Source organism: Rhagoletis zephyria, unplaced genomic scaffold (genome assembly GCF_001687245.7).
Source record: "Rhagoletis zephyria isolate East Lansing unplaced genomic scaffold, Rhagoletis_zephyria_1.1 Rzeph_scaffold_00715, whole genome shotgun sequence".
Lineage (NCBI taxonomy): Eukaryota > Metazoa > Arthropoda > Insecta > Diptera > Tephritidae > Rhagoletis > Rhagoletis zephyria.
The window spans coordinates 163888-182114 of NW_016157799.1; the positions used below are offsets into that span (position 1 = coordinate 163888).

Consider the following 18227-nt stretch of genomic DNA (forward strand, 5'->3'; position numbering starts at 1 on the left):
GGCGAACTGGCGTCGCCGTCGCGCGGCTTCACGGTTGACTGTGGGGTGGCGGCGCTCTACCTTTGAACAGCCAAGCCTTGTATAGTCGCCTATGTACAAGTCGAGAACTATTCTCTAGTAACTGTGCGTTTACGACCACAGCTCCGTGCTGACTGTCGCGTATGTTGCCAAGTCCCATCTGTTATAGCTGGTGTTCTTCGTGTTGCAGAGTTGTATGGCTACATGTTGCGTTGCTATGGTGACGGTGTCGCAAAGGAGTGTTGATACGGTCTCTCGTGTTGGTTAGCCGTTTCGATGATGTTGCTGTAGTCGTTATTGTTGCCGGTGTAGTCGTTATTGTTGGTGTAGGGGTTTGCGTTCGTGTGGGCTAAATTCCGCGGATATTTAGTCCTCACAAACTTTAAGTTGCTAAAACTACTGGTCAGTTTCGTTTGAAGGAAAACGGGTTCTGGAAATATATTAGACGGTTCACATATTTTCAAGATCCGTAACCATTTGCTGTGTGCAAGTTTAAGAACGCTACCTTGTTAATGATTACCTCTTGGAGTTAATTCTGCAATCACTGATTGCAATACGGGACAAACTGTTTGCTTCTATAATAAAATTAAATTAAATGGAGTTTATACATACATACATATGTATATGATTTGCAAATAATAACGTACCACTATTCTTGGAAGTTCCACAGTGGGGTGCCGGTTTTGCATATTCTTTTTTAAATTTGTAAGCGATGTTTTATAAGAGATGCTCTTTTTACAAATATTGCATTTTGCATGTATATCATTTGCTGGCTCAAAGAACAGCCACATTTCGCTTCGTTTTTTACTAATATTGGATGCCATTTTATATGCGTACGTTTCATTTCCAAAATCTTGAAGATTTAAAACGTCATAAACTTGCCCAACAAAAAATTCACAGCTACATTCAAATAAGATGAAAATTCACAATAGTCACAAAACGAACCTTGAGGTAGAAAATTCACCACCAGCAAAAAATTCACCAACAAAGAATTCACAGCCAGAATGCATAAAAGCAAAAAATCACCAATCACTATTTCCGTTGACTAGCAGTAGCTGTTGCTATAAGTGATTTTTAATTCACAGTGAAAAAATCACCGATAGTGAAATATCGCTCATCACTACCCTGCAGTACGGGGGAGCTACAGGACTTATTGCAGTGTATATCAGCGATTACTTTTACAAGACAATGTCCTAGGCGGTAGTCACCATCGGCTCTCTCTGCACTACCGGGAGTTACTAAAGTAGTCACTTGGCTGATTTATGGGCGCTCTCTGTCGTAGTTTTTCGCTATTCTGCTTCCGACTGGTTTGACTCTGCACTACGGGCTAATAGAGTAACTACTTACCTAGGAGGCGGTGCAGTAGTGGTTCAAATGTAGCGATTGACTCCAGCAGTACTGGAGGGTATAGAGCTAATTATGTGCTACACAAGGATACTTGCTACATTTTAGCCTTGCTGATTTTGTTAACATTTTCTTAGACTGAATAAAGTTCGGGGAAGTGCCGTCGTTTGATGCTGATTTTGTTAACATTATCTTAGACTGAATGAAGTTCGGGGAAGTCGTTTCATGCTGCTGATGAAGTGTTCTAATTGGCCCATTACATACGATAGTTGTATTCATCTAAACTAGCGATGGGCAGAGAGAGCTTTTACTCTGCGTGCGTCTATACAAAATGCATAGAAAGCTTAAAAGAGCTTTGCCTGCCGGCAAGGCGATGTTCATCACCGATCTAAACCGATAACTTTATCAAGCAGATATTCTTATAAATTTAAGAACTAGAGCTGGAAAACTATCGATGGCAACGACCACTCTGTTACTCGATCGCCACATACTCTCCTTTCGTTTACACTTGCGACAATAATCGTGTTTTTCTGGTGATCGAGCTCTGTATCAAAAGTTAGTAATTTTTAGTAATGCTTATTTTATTTAGTACTTGAATTTAAACATTATATTTAATTAAAAAGTAATGAGAATTGCATTGGGGCTGAGAATGTCGGATGTATCCTCTTGACTTTCATCTTCATTTGAAGAATCTAGCATAATGGCGAGAACGTTGTTTTAACAGCGCTTACAAGCCAAACTAGATGTGTCAGGTTTTCTAAAGCTTTTTAAAAAGAGTTCTTCATTCTCATGCCTTTGACTCTTTCAGAATTTGGGGAACCTGTAACGTCATCAGCGTTTTTCGATTTTAGTTTTTGTAGTTCATTTTGAATACTTTCTTTGCGACTGGTTTGAAAAATTTGTGCTTGCAGCGAGCTAAATAGGTGGATATGGAAAATAAATTATTATTATTAAATTATTATTTACCAGGAATAAAAATTTTAAACAAAATTATGTTTTCAAAGTCATGGCTGCCAGCCGAATCGAATCAGAATATTGTTGTTTTTTTAAAGTACCCCGTTTTTAATAAGCCTTTGAATTATTGGAATCACGGATGATGGGGTCTCAGATAGTTACGTAATTCTTACCTAATTAAAGATCAGATCTATAGCTTTTAATTGTTTGAGCATAGATTCTGTTTATAGCCAGACGTTGACCATTTCTGCTGGAAATTCCTATTCGAGGAGCTTAATCTTTGACTTTAAATAGCAAAGAAGGGAGACGTAGGGGGACAGTTGTACCACAGAGGCTTTTAGCGAAGGATCCAATGTACATATTTCCCTATGAAAAAATTATTGCCCGAAAATTAAACAAAATTACTGTTTTTAACATTTTTCATAAAAATAAATTCATCAAAGAGGCCCATTTGAAATGATTGAAACGAATATATGTAACATCAAAAGCAAATCACGACAATTTGGTTTAAAATTACAGTGCATACTATCTTCTTTATATCTAGTAGTTTTTTTAAGATTGGTCCAAAAAAGTCATAATCAAGAAAGGAAGCAATGCAGGTATTTAAAGAAGAGAATCAAAAAAATATATGTTATTAAAAGGACTATGTTCTCTTTCACGTACGCCAAAGGTCAAGTAGAAGTGGGAACTTGTATGACTGCCCATTGCTAACTAGTTCGGTTATATAGCTTAAGAAATAATCAGCCTCATTGCGTAAGTCGTAAATTAGGCATTGCCTGCTGTCATTCTGAAATAAGTAAACGAAGGAAATCGTCGAAAACTATACAGTGCTGCCAAGTCGAGTGGAAATTTTAGGCAATGACGTAAAATTTTCGATACGATTCGACTCTCGAAAAACGACTTGTATTCGACACGACTCTCGCAATGAGGGTAAAGAAATTTTAATCAAAGTTGAGAACTATGACATTCAACCAGTTTTGTTACACAAATACTCCCACGACCACAGGCAAAAAATGTTGGCTACAATTTGTCATTTTTTTGCCAGATATACGTTTTATCGTGCACTTGCACATCATTCGCATTCGCAAAAGCTCCGCATTGATTATTGCGAATGCGAAAGCGAATGCCAAAGCGAATGCGAATGTTAAAATTAATGCGGAAGCTCCGCAGTTGTTAATGCGAATGCGAATATTCGCAACAACCCTGCTACATATTACTAACACGAGAATAAAGAAAGTTTAGAAATGAACTCAGTAAATGTAGTGATGCGCTGAATTGCCGGTACCGTATACTCGGTACCCAACACTTCGGGAAGATTTCGGAACCCAATACTTTCTTTTCAGTACCCAATACCGATTCTATACATAATTGCAGCTTTTTAACATAATTTTCAATAGAATATTTGTCAAAAAAGCTGCGTCGACTTTATTACGAGTATGAACCCGAACTGCGGTAAAATCTAAGATCTACCAACCCATGTTTGTAAGTCTTAATATTTACTAGTTAACTCTAAGATTTAGCAATATATATCAGTGGCGGATACAAGGGGGCGATGGGGGCGATCGCCCCTAGGGCTGAGAAAAATAAAATTTAAGGTAAAATAAATTACCTCTAACGAGAAATTTGAAAACAAGTTCTTTTGTTCATTTAATCTTCAATCATAATGTCTTTATTAGGTTTTCACAAGATTATTTATAACCAAGGTTGTCAAATCTGAGGTAATGCTTGAAAAAGCTTATTTTGCATACATCTGGCAATTTTGTTTGTTTTTGCTTACGTGCTTATTTTGCGTACGTGACAACATTTAATACATTTTCGGAGGAAAAGACGACAGAAATGCGTGAAACAAGGTGAATTAACACATATGTTTCTATACTTCTGCTACCACCTTGTAGGAATTCTAATTATTCAACAATTTAAAATGACAAGAGAAGGTCATTTTCGATTGATAATTTAAAAAAGCATGTTTTCTTATACTATACGAGGTTATTGAATACAAAATTTAAAAAGTTAAACAAAACTTCATTGAGTTAGCATATTTAAGAGCATATTTTGGTAAGTTGTCGAGCTTTTCATAGCGCTTATTTTCCATTTTATCTGACATATTTTTGCCAGGCCTGTTTATGATGTATACAAAATCATGTAAATATTTTCGCCAGCGCACAAAGGAGTATTTGCATAGAAAAACCGGTCATAATTATTTGCAGTGTTTTTCTGCTAAGTAATGAAAGAAAAGACGGAACTTGATCATAATTAGGCATTTGTATGAAAAAAAAATGCTAATTACATTTATCTTAGGTTCATTTTCGTGACATATTTATCCATCGAATACCATATGTCCACCCTACTTCAGAAAAATTCAAAAACGACATTCATATTTCTATGGCATATTTTGATTGGCGAGTTCGGATATGCCCTCCCAAGGCGTATTTAACAGGTGATAGCAGCACCCTTTTATTTTTCTTCGCCTCACGGCTTCATATGTCAAATGGCTGCTGTTGATTGGTTGGAGCAGTTGATCGTTTATTGTTTTCTGTTCTCTTTCACATCCTTCGTATGAAATTTTTGACAGTCCTCGCCGCAAAAGCAAAAACAAAATACATGTATATTTTGTTATTGGCGTACCGATACCACCTTATTGAATATGCCTTGTCCCCTCCGTTTTTTAAAATAGGCTCTCATTTACGAACAATTGCGAATTGTGTAGAATTTTCTCAGTTTAAATTAAATAAATAACTTAAAAATATAAAAAAAAAGAATGCGGAAAATTGTGCTAGACCCATACGTTCTCGCCGAAGTTGAGTAGAAAGTCCAGTTTGGTAGCCATTCTGACGATCTTACAAGGGCACTAAAATTTATTATTGTCCAGTTTCATAATCCTTCTAATGATCTTCCGAGGGCACTGCAATTTGAGGACATATAATTCAGTAAATCTCGGTACTTAGCTCCGTCGAAAGCATTTGAGTATCGAGCACAATTTTCGCATTCGTTGTCTTATACTTTTAAGTTATTTTTACTGATGAAGAAAATAGAAGGAAGAAACTAGCGGTGCATCCTGTTTTTCGACCGGATCTTTGACAAATAATATTCGATCAGACTAACAGATTTTTAATTATGCCATCATCGAATCTCCCTATGAGTAGCCGTTAAACATTTCTGCTTGGAATCCCCTTTGAAGGATCTTTAACTTCGACTTTAAATAGCGCAGAAAGCAGACGTAGGCGGACAGTTTTATAACAGAGGTTTGTAGCCAAGGATCCAAAATATATCCCTATACAAGAATATTGCCTGACAAGGCTCGACAAGCAAACAAAATGATATTTGTATGTCTACCAGTTTTATTTTAAGATTGGTTCATAGAAAACATAATAACGTAAAAACCAAATGCAGATATTGGAAGCGCAAAAAAAAATTACAAAAAGAGCTATGTTCTATTTGACGTAGTCAAAAATCCTTCCAACGGATAGATCGGTTATATAGCTTGAGAAATAATATGTTTAAAGAGAATATCAAACTTGATAAATCTGAATTTTTACTGGTTTTATTATACAAATACTCCTGTGTGCAACGTGAAGTGCTTGGTAACTGCGACGAATATTCTTTTCCATTGATTTACAAAGCCAGAATGCAGTGCCACACTTCAAGATAGTAACGCTACTTCAGAAACAACTTTTTCAACACTTCGCCGGTTAAAAACATGGCTGCGTAGTACCACGCTGACAGAAAACTTTTGGGTATGAAGTTTTATAGCTCATTCAATTTCAGTATAAAAAGTGAACGTTTGAAGTTCCTAAAAATTCGCGCTAATTTTTGTGAATTCGCATTCGCAACCGCGGAACTTAACACTCGCATTCGCTTTCGCATTCGCAATAATCAATGCGGAGCTTTTGCGAATGCGAATATTGTGCAAGTGAACTGATGAAATGTATATGTGGCAAACAAAATAAAAATTTTAGCTAATATCTTTGGCCTGTGGAGATGCTACGTTAAAATTGTCCCCCTAAATCCCCCCTCTTTTGTAAAGTTAAAGATCCTAAATAGGTATTTCCAGCGGAAATGTTCAACGTCTAGCTATAACGAGAATCGACAATTTGCGCGGTAAATGATAACCTTTCATTAGGTAAGAATTATGTAACTATCGAACATTAAAAAACTGGATGCATCGCCAGTTTTTTTCTACATAAGTGTAATCATTTTTTTTTTCATAAAACGGCTTATTATGATAAGTTCCGTGATTTCTTTTATTACACTGTAGGTAAATTTTAAGGTTTTGAAATATCACAGCTAAACGGCCAAATACGTAAACTTAATTTTGGCCTCTAGATTACGATGGCGTCTTCAGAAAATCCGCATCACGTCAAAATTTTGAGATATTTAGGGGGGAAGTTTTAGAGTTCTGAAAATGAATTTTTCGTCATTTAAACCACTGTGCTCAGGTTTTGAATTTTTTTCTGGGCAAAGGTTTTGATAACTGATCTTACTTAACTGGGATCTTTTAAATTCAATGGCGTCCTCCGTTTTTCCAGATTGGCTCTAGTTTTCGAGATAACGGTGCTTGAAAATCTGCTTAAATTTCAGGTTTTTTGTTAATAATTACCTTAGTCTTAAGGGTATTTTACTAAAATTTTGCACGTGACTGTATTTTGATATTACCTTTGCTATTTCTGAAAAAACATGGAAATCGGTTCACTATAACATATAGCTCCGATAAAACTGATTGTTCAGATATGTGGTTTTGCGTTACAACTCATACTCATAATAGTAGTTTATACACTGCTTGGACCTGGGTTCTTTTCAATCCCACTCTGGCATATTTTTGCAGTTTCTGTTGTACGAATGGCTTTTTAATACCTCTTTTGTACTGTGAAAGCTGTTGTTCGTTAAAGTCAAAGTGACTGAGAAATGCTTTCAAATAGGCGGCGGTCTATACCGCGCGATTACTGTCATATTAATTGATAAAACATCGAAAATTTTGCGAAAAACTTTTATTCATCATATCATTGTCTTCGGAAACTCCTAAAGATGAAAAAAATTAAAAAGCTTTGCAATAAATTAAACAAGTTTTGTTTCGTTTGTGGTAAATTCGTTTTGATATTCTTGATTATTAATTCGTTTGGTATGTATAGTTTGCCTCACCTTAATCGCTGAGTGTATGAAATAGGTAAAAGTTTCTGTATGTTTGGAAGGTACCACGCCTAAGTATAACCAACCTTGGAAAGTCTGCAGCAGATTTCCAAAAAAAAAAATTTCCAGAACTTTTTTAGTTTTTGTCCGCCGAACAAACAAACTTAACATTTGTATATCGATGGCTGAGTGGAAGATCTACCTATCTCGGCAGCCAGCATTACCACTTGATGATGGATCTGATTACATCCCGACTGAAAACAATTTACCGTCTTTCATATCCCAAGAACACCTAAACAGCATGGTGCGTAAATTAAATCTCTCCCATAACAACGCAATGATTTTGGCATAAGAACTGAAAAGCGTGAATGTTTTAGCACCAGGAGTAAAAGTACCGGCCTACAAACATAGACAAGATCCGTTTATGCCATATTTCAAGTTATCGGAAGATAGCACTCAGGCTTATTGCATTGATGTTGCAGGTTTGATGAATGAAATGGGAATTACTGACTATAAACCCGAACAATGGCGTATCTTTATCGACGCACCAAAGCGAAGTTTGAAAGCAGTCTTGCTCTATCGCGATAGTAGCAAGAAACCCGTTCCCATCTTATATGCGGTTGGAATAAAGGAATCATACGAAACAATGCAATTAATCTTAGATTGCATCAAGTACGAAGAGCACAGATGACGCGTGAACTGTGATTTTAAAGTTCTCTCACTACTATCAGGCATGCAAACGGGCTACACTAAATACGGTTGTTTGTTCTGTCATTGGGATAGTAGAGCCAAATTCAATCACTATACCAAATGTGATTGGCCAAAAAGAAAGGCACAATCGATTGGTCAATTCAATATTGTTGACGAGCCCTTGATGGCGCTTAATAAAATCATGCTTCACGATTTACATATCAAACTTGGTGTTGTTAAGAATTACATCAAACAGTTGGTTAGAGACAACGAAAGTGCATTCCTATATTTGAAAAATAATGCCTTTCCGTTGAAAAAATCCGTGAAGGTAGTTTTTTGATTGTATATGAGTGAAAATCTCTCAAGTGGTTGTAAACCGAATAAAGTGATTTGTGCGAAAATATCTTGACCGTCCAATTTTGGGTGGCCCATTTGAGAGATTTTCGCTCATATATTTTATTATATCTCGCTCTTGCTTTAAGAACCCTATAATTTTTATTTCAGGTGTGCTTAATGGGCCGGACATCAGAAGATTAATGAAGGATCAATGCTCTTGGAAATTCTTGATGGCACAGCAGCCGTTGCATGGGATGCAGTTCGGGCTTTAATTAAACACGTTCTGTGTAAAATCGTTCACCAGAATATGCCATTTTTATTGCGAACTTGATGGAATCTTTTGACGCCTTTGATGTGCACATGTCGATTAAAAACCACATGCTACACAGTCACTTTGACTTTTAGGAGCAGAAACCGACGAGGTAGGAGAGAGATTTCACCAATCCATTATGTGTTTTGAGAACCGATTCGCTGGAAAACGATTGAATTCAATGTTGGCGGACTTTTGCTGGTCGATCGCAGGAGGCAAAGGATATTAAAAAAATCATTCGAGCAATAGAAAAGGAAGGAAAATATGCCAACACGGGATTGAAGAGAATCCAAATTTAGGTCCAAATATTATATAAACCAATATTATAAAAAAATATTACGAAATAAAATATGAGTTGTAATGGAGCTATAGAATGAAAAGGGCGTAACTCACCTCGTCGCTGAAATACAAAGAGACGTAACTAACTAAAAATCCAAAATTCACGGTTTGATAGATTGTGATGCATTTCATCGAATCATAAGTCCACGTATCGTTTTATGCAATAACAAGATTTTAGTTAGTTGTGGCTTTTTTGCATTTCGGCCACAATGTGAAATGCGCTCTATCCATACTATCCCTACAGTACGGGGGAGCGACTACAGGACTGATGAATCGGTGGCTTCCTTTTACAAGGCAATGTCCTAGGCGGTAGTCACCATCGGCCCCTTCTGCACTACCGGGAGTTACTAAAGAAGTCACTTGTGTGGTTTATGGGCGCCCTCTGTCGTAGTTTTTCGTTATTCTGCTTCCGACTGGTTCGACTCTGCACTACCATGTGCACTACCACGGGTTAATAGAGTAGCTGCTTACCTAGGGGTCGGTGAAGTAGCGGTTCAAAAGTAGCGATTGACTCCAGAAGTACTGGAGGGATATTAATGTATGTTGAAAATTTGCTTACATTTGCCTCAAAATATCAAAGCATATTGAGCACATGGAATGAAAAAACAAAACCGATTTGATATGGTACTGACAGCGGTGAGTAAGTAATTGTGACTGCCTGCAATTAGGAAAAGTCGATCTCAACTAATAAAAAAACTAATTAGAAGCTATTCATTACAGGTGAACCATTTCAAAAAGTTAAATTATTATAAAAAATGGGATTCCTTTTTTTTGTTTTTAACAAAATAACAAGATTTTAAACTAATTCGGCTTTCACGACTTTCAAACAGAATTTTCTTCGAAATTTTCATTCCCAGAAAATCACATTTTATTTGCCATATCCACCTATTTACAACCTCGCTATAAGCACACATTTTCAACCCAGTCACAGAAGAAAGGACTAAAAATTAATTACAAAAACTAAAATCGAAAATCGCTGATGAAGTTACAACCAAAAGACAACCAAACAACCAAAACAATGAGAAACAACCAAAAGAATGAGAATGAAGAATTCTATGGAAAATAACGGTGTTTAAACAACGATCTTTTCATGGTGCTAGATTGTGAAGACGACATTTGCAGCGCCGATGCAATTCTGAGAAAGGAGTTATTGGAGAGATTTTACAATTTTGTCAAGTTTCAAGTTTTTCAAGTTATTCGTCTTGAGCGAGTAGTTATTTAGCGGCGCAGGTTTGATTTACGATACTTTAAGAAACAGGCTTTAACCCAATTCCAATTTTTAAAGTCAAGTAAGAAATTAAAAAAAAACACATTATTTAAAATGACTACCTTTTCCTTTTTTTATTTACCTAAATTACCTCATTTACCCACCTAAATTTTTTCTTTTAAATACTTGACATCCGCATTTGCATTCGTATCCGCGGATGTTAGCTCTTAAAGATCCGCATCCGCATTCGCATCCGCGGATGTCTAAAATTCCACATCCGCAACATCCCTATTCTAAAGTACTCATATCTTTATATCGAACTTGCACCTTATTATACTGAAATTAAGCTGGCTATAAAAAAGCATGCCCAAAACTTTTCTAAAAAATCTGATTAAAAAATTTAAAATTATGAAAGCAAATTTTTGAAACTGGTTGAATTTTCGCGAATTTCGCATTTATTGACAAATTTTACTTGCAAAATTACTTGATTTGTTTATGAACTACGAATGAGCCGTAAAATTTGATAATGTGAAAATGCTTTATAATATACTTTTTCTGTTCAAAATCTTCAAATCGCTAAAATTAAAACCCGGAAAATTACGCTGTTTGAAAAAAAATCATGTTCCTTTTTTCTTTGTGTAGTCAATTTAACCTTATTTGATAAGTAGACCCAAGCCAATGTTTAAAACAGTTCTACAATTTTATTTATGTGGTTTCCTTTATGAGGCATTCGTTTCTGTCCATATGTACACATATGCATATAAGATGCAAACGCAATTAAAATTTGTTTAAGGTAATATTGAAGTAATTCTCAAAGTTAGTATCAGACATATGCATATGCTTATGCGTTTCAATTGATCTAATTTGCTACAAAACATAGCACTCACACCTCAAAGGGTTAAATTGTTTGTTTACAGTTTTTTGACATCATAACTAGCTACATGAGAGTTCGAGCTAGTTGTCACTTCTACCTTATTAAATATGCCTTGGATGGCAGATACGAAATTGTGTTTTTTGATTGGCGATATGCACATATCTACATACACATGTGGGATGAAAAGCTAGGGTTTTGGTGTAGGGGTTTGAAGATTATAATTTGAATTTTTCCACCAAAAATTTTCTGAACGACATGCAGGCGAGATTCTAATAATAGCACTGGTTTACAGCAAAAATGATCTATGTATGCCACTATCCAATTCCTATGTAGAATTGCTCAGTGATTTCGAAAATCGAGTTAGTTTTTTTTCAATGGATACGTTTTCGAGATATTTGATTTACCGTTATTCAGCTTAAATCAAAAATTGGTTCCTTTTAATCACGTATATCTTACGAACTAATTTAAAAGTCTTAATATAAAATTCGGCAAATAAAAGCCAATGAAATTCTCGGTGGAGTGCAATAAGGCCCGCGTAAATAAATCCAATGGGCAAAAAAAAGAGAAATAAAGCCTATGGGCGTTATTTCCTCTTTCAAGGGTAAATAGCGCCAACCCATAAAAAGCAATAAAGCCATCGGGCTTTATTTCCTTTGAGAAAGGGCAATACTGGTCGCGGGCTTTATTTCCCAAAGAAAAGGAAATAACGCCGGCTTAATTCATTTCATAAAAAAGAAAATAAAGCCCGTAAGTAGTATTTTCTCTGGCTTTATTTTACTGAAATATTCCAATTATGTATACAGGCATACATTTGCATAAAACAGAACGTATTTTAAACGAATTGCTCTCTATATTTTCATACAGTGTAGTTCTGCTTTAAATTCCCTTCTGCAGAATATTTATAAAATCGAACGGTATTTTTGCCAATAACTGATAAGCGAATTATTGGAAATTAAAGGTAAATTGTTATTGTTTTTTAGCCTTTAATGCGATGTGCATATTTGTTGTCAGCATCTTAGGTTTTTCAGTGGTGGCGCAAAAACGCGGACCGCCGCGGTTGAGCGCCAACAGGCTCGCTTAGCCGCCCCCCGCTCGCCATTACTGCGGAAAATGTATATGTTTATATACTTACATTATTTCAATGCTTTATATGAATGTATGATGAGAAGTTGGGGTGGTTTGTGTACCCACGCCGCAGAAATACTGTGGTGATGTGGGTGACGCACGGGTTGTATTAGCTGAGAAGGCGACTGAAAATTTTCGCAAACAACAAAAATGAGTAAAGGAAAGAAAAACATAAAGCAGCCGTGGTCGAGTAGTTTGTGTGACATCAAGGCACACACCGCCAATCGGAGGAGAAGCTCGGCCTAGATCTGTCAAACTATCGACGATACTATCGATAGTCTGGTCACCTGAAATAACTATCGATAGTTTTAGCACTATCGCCACTATCGTTTCATTGATACGTATTCTCTTCCCTAGCGCTTTTGACATTTGCACGTATGGGTTTAAAGAGAACAAAACTTGGCAGCATTATTTCATGAACGAACGAATAAAGATCATACAGGACGGTGTGCGAGAAAACAGCATTTTTTTTGCAGTGCCGTAATTTTTTCGCCGCCATGTGAATGAAACGAAATGAAACCATGCGTGTGAATGAAACAACCGATTAAAAAATGACGTTATCAACTATTCTTTTTTTTTCTCAAATGCAATTACAAATACAAGGTTGCCGTGCTGGGTGATCTGTTTAGTTGGTTCATGGCATTATTTCTAAAAGCGCCATTTTTTATTTTAAGCATGGAAACAGCAGAGGTTACATTGCCGTGTCTGACCTGGCAATGCAGTATATTTCAAAAGACTGTCAAATTGAGAAGTTTCAGGAAGCAGTTGCATGAGCAGTGGCACCTTGCATGTAAAGTGTCTTTCGAAAGACATTTTTTTATTTCCGAAAGGCGAATTGCAGGGAAAATTTCTGAAATCGCTTTTTGACTGTTTACACGGCGAATGAATTTCTAGCAATATTTCTCGATACTAAAATGCAACCGTGGGCCGCTAAAATAAACAAATTTATAAAAGCAAGCACACGAAAANTGGTGTATATAAGGTGTAAGGAGAATTTCATTGGCTTTCATTTGCCGTATTTTATATTAAGATTTTTAAATTGATTCGTAAGATATACGTGATCAAAAGGAATCAATTTTTGCTTTCAGCTGAATAACGGTAAATTACAAATATCTCGAAAACGTATCCATAGAAAAAAAAATTAACCCGAATGTCGGAATCACCGAGCAATTCTACATAGAGATTGGATAGTGGCGTCTGGAGAACAAAAACCAAATTAGAATTTGTGATCCAGTGTAAACTGTGGAATAATGAAGCTATCCTTGCCTCAAAAGAGATTTATTTTCGTACTACATAGTAGTTTATTTAAAATCTTAAAGTTGGTTTATTGGTTTAAAGTATATTTAAAAAGGCTTTATAAAAATAAAAATTGGTCATGAAATATATTTAAATTTAATCAAATAAAAATGCAAGGATTTGGTCTAAAGGGATGAAAATCTATAAATCAATGATTTCACCGTATCACAAATTTTAATTTTTGTTCTGCCACTATTTAGAATAGCTCGCTGATTCCGAAAGTCGAGTAAATTTTCTTTTCCTATGGACAAGTTTTAGAGATATTTGCAATTTATCTTTATTTAGCTAAGAAATTGGTTCCACTTTAGAAAGTGTACTGAAATTAAAAATAAGTTTTTTTTCGCTTGTAGCAAAATAGCATTGCTTTCTGAACATACGCTATGACCTGAAAACATAGTTGACGTCAAGTTGACGTAGAAAACATCGTAATAACCCAGATACACCAGCACCTAAAACGAGAAGATGCTACAAGAAGAACCATGGCAAGAAGGTGAAAGAGAAGATGTTATAAGGACCATGGCAAAAAAGTTAAAAGCGCAGAAAAGTAGGTGAACATGACACGACGGGACGGTGAAGGTTTTTCTATTAATACATAACTGGTGTGAGTAGATGCTAATTGTAGACAGAGAGCATCGCAACTGCAACGGACTTAAAGCGCAAACACTCAACGATGTAGCGTAGACGTAGGTTGACGCAGACACGATCTACCTTATGGGATTCGCTTATTAACGAAAACTCACCACCGCATGGCGGTGACGTTGCCGTTGCTTCTTTCTCTCTCAATCACCAGTAAATTTGATATGCTGCTACGTACGTCGTTGACTAACTGCGCTTTTAGAGCTTAGCGCTAAACCCCCTCCTCCCTTCGAATAACTTTACGATAGTACCGGGGCGTTTGGTATTTGGACGGTAGGAGGTTTAGTTCGGGTTAAAGTCTCACACTGACGCGGTTTGGCTTTCAATGTTTCCCCCTCGTAAATAAAGTGCTTATGTACTAAGTAATTTGATAAATTGTTATCTAGTTACCAGATATGTTACAGGATATCGCGGTGATGCTAACACTGATGGTCTCCAAGACAATCTTAAGGTACTGTCAGTCATTCGTGATATGGTTGGCCTTTCCGTAAGTGGTGTGGGAACGCCTGTCTTTTTGAACTTGTTCAAATCATTATATTGCTCTGATAATGGTCTTCTGTTATGGTCGTCAATAGCTATAATTACGAAAAATGATAAAAGTTCAGTTCATAAAAACTATTCAGATATAAAATTTAGTACTTACTATCATAAAAAAGATGAGCATGACACGTGTCATCTCCATATGGATTAAATATATGGCACGAATAGCGCCCAACATCAGTATCGTCAGCATCTTTAATAGTTAGTCGCAGTAAGCCATTGGGTTCATGGTCCATAGATATTTTCCCACTAGGGAAAAGTTTTTGGTCATTCTTAAACCATTCCGCTTCAGGTTCAGGACTACCTGTGGCACACGCTGTAAATTTTGCAGTCATACCAGGATAAATTTCACAATCTCCAATTTTCTTTAGGAATGTTGGTGGTTCAGATCGAACGTATTTTTTCCTGTAATAATATTTATAATCAAATAAATATGTTTAGGCATATGTACTAAAGCAGAGATAATGTCTAAAATAAAATAATTTGGCATTTATGTACATACATATCGTCGCTTGGCGCGCAATACCACGTATACAAAAGAGCAAGAAAACTGATTTTTTTGAAAAGTACTGGATTGTTTATAAACTGAACATACTATTAGACTTTGGTATCATCAATATTGTGGAGGCAATATATTAAATAAAGGATTTTAAAAAGCTGAAAAAATCGCTGTTTTTCATGAACGTGGTATTGCTGATGCGATATTTTTCATTTCAATCTTATACGCGGTATTGAAAATATATACACAGATAGCACGTAATCCAGTTTATTTGCAATTAGATAGTTAATTTTCCAAATTATCTGAAAAATGTATTTTAAAATTATTAAATATTAGGCATTAAATATGTATAAGTTAGGTTTCATACGGCAAATTATGGTAAAAACTGTAACAATCTTTAGATAAAATTTGTTTTAGTTCTTGTAAATGTTGATTNTGTAATAATATTTATAATCAAATAAATATGTTTAGGCATATGTACTAAAGCAGAGATAATGTCTAAAATAAAATAATTTGGCATTTATGTACATACATATCGTCGCTTGGCGCGCAATACCACGTATACAAAAGAGCAAGAAAACTGATTTTTTTGAAAAGTACTGGATTGTTTATAAACTGAACATACTATTAGACTTTGGTATCATCAATATTGTGGAGGCAATATATTAAATAAAGGATTTTAAAAAGCTGAAAAAATCGCTGTTTTTCATGAACGTGGTATTGCTGATGCGATATTTTTCAGATAGCACGTAATCCAGTTTATTTTCAATTAGATAGTTAATTTTCCAAATTATCTTAAAAATGTATTTTAAAATTATTAAATATTAGGCATTAAATATGTAAAAGTTAGATTTCATACGGCAAATTATGGTAAAAACTGTAACAATCTTTAGATAAAATTTGTTTTAGTTCTTGTAAATGTTGATTTTTTTTTAATTTTTTTAACGAGATAGAAAAAGCTTTTTTAAATTTCTTTTGGAGGGATTTTTTTTTCGGTCGGCGCAGTAATGGGATGAAGTCCTTTTTGAGGTCCAGTTTGTACCGAATTGTACCGTTAGGCAAGTAATGAAGTATCCCCTGATCTTCGGCCGGGTCATATAGACTCATTTATAAAGGACTTCTGATCACTATAATCATTAAAGAATGAACGATCAATTATTTTAACCTTATATGAAAATGGTTATCTACGCGCCCCTTACGTCGCCGNTAGAAAAAGCTTTTTTAAATTTCTTTTGGAGGGATTTTTTTTTCGGTCGGCGCAGTAATGGGATGAAGTCCTTTTTGAGGTCCAGTTTGTACCGAATTGTACCGTTAGGCAAGTAATGAAGTATCCCCTGATCTTCGGCCGGGTCATATAGACTCATTTATAAAGGACTTCTGATCACTATAATCATTAAAGAATGAATGATCAATTATTTTAACCTTATATGAAAATGGTTATCTACGCGCCCCTTGCGTCGCCAGGGCATATTGGCTTGGCAAATAAATTTCTTGATTTTTCAATATCCTTTAAATTGCTGAATGAAGCAAGTCTTAGCAAAGCATTGGAAAGAACAGTATTCCTGTTTTGGTATGTGCACCCGTCCGTGTAAATTACTACTCTGGTTTGGGGTCCTCACATAGTATTGACGTAATGTAACCAACATAAAAGTTTGTGAAAGATGATGATTTCAGATCACCCTCGGTCTCATCAAACCAGTAGCGAGATTATAATTGTGAAGTTGTGAACTGCAAGTTTGGTTTTGTAGTAAGCAGTACTAGCATTTAATTTTGGGCATAATTTTAGAGCTTGTAAATCAGCTGTTATCAAATGAATTTTGCCAACGTTTTGTCATTTGAGGTGATTTTTTCAAAAAAAATCTTTAAAAAACTATTTTTATTCATAAAAAACTCCATCTTTGTAGGTATTTTCAAATCGGTCCAGCTCACTTAAATCTTAATATTTTTTCGAAATATTTTGGTGGGCGTCTTAAAATATAATAGATTTTATAATTCCAATGGAAAAACAGTACCGATTTTTTTTGTATGGGGAGTGATGCAGTCTAATGTATATATAACATACCATTATATTCATCAAATTGGTAAAATTTTTGTTTTTATGGTCCCCGTTTGAAACAAATGGTGATAACAGCATTCCACGAGAATGCGGCGAAGTTTTGTTGCCACCCATTAGAATATTTATATAAAAAAAATATTTTTGTTAAACCGCGTGTCAACTCCACGAAGATATACTGCTGACTAAAGACAGTGAAGTCAACTATACTTGATGTTGCTATCACAGTTTTGCCAATGTTCTTATTCGCGGTATTGCAGTTTACGGTTTTTGTTGTTGTCCGAATAGCAACATTTTTGCCTAAATAAATGAGATTGAGTAACATAGACATAGTTTGAGCAAATCTCAATTTTTGCCTTTTCGAGATATACGAGGTATTGCATTTGGCGTATACGTAGGGCTGCCAGATATCTCTGTTGCCAAACCGGGACACTTTAGGGAGGGTCTCTCGTTCCCTTCCCTTTCATTTCGACGTGCGAAAGGATGCAGTGAAATTTTATTTTGATAGACAAAAACAAAAACATAAAAACATGAGATCATGAGATCAATTCAACGCGAACAAAACAAAACAACTTATCACAACTAAAGCACAGAGAATTTTTCACAATGCATGAACCTTATTTTATTCTTTATAAAAATACAGTTTATACTAAATATATCAAAAAACATAAAAATAAAATTGTTAAACTTTGTGCTAAATTCAATAAATTTCATACAAATTTGCAACATTGTAATCAGACTTTTTATAAAAAATTTTAAAATGAAGTTTTGCAGCCCATTAAATTTTAGTTGAATTTTGGTATTGGTATTTACTGAAAGTTTCTTCCATACAAACTATGTTCGATAATTCTTTTTATATGGAAGACACTGTCAGCAAAAAAA

At 35.3% G+C, this 18227-nt stretch overlaps 1 protein-coding gene across 1 annotated transcript in view; it reads right to left on the reverse strand.

Annotated features, from left to right (window-relative positions):
* The window catches only part of Obsc (Obscurin), a gene marked incomplete at its 5' end in the record, with an annotated part of 198231 nt that overhangs the window by 162028 nt on the left and 17976 nt on the right, over positions 1 to 18227 (reverse strand). The window contains 2 exons of the mRNA XM_017613775.1: positions 14644 to 14828; positions 14897 to 15198. Of these exons, the coding sequence (XP_017469264.1) occupies positions 14644 to 14828; positions 14897 to 15198 (487 nt within the window). The remainder of the gene's footprint in view (positions 1 to 14643; positions 14829 to 14896; positions 15199 to 18227) is intronic.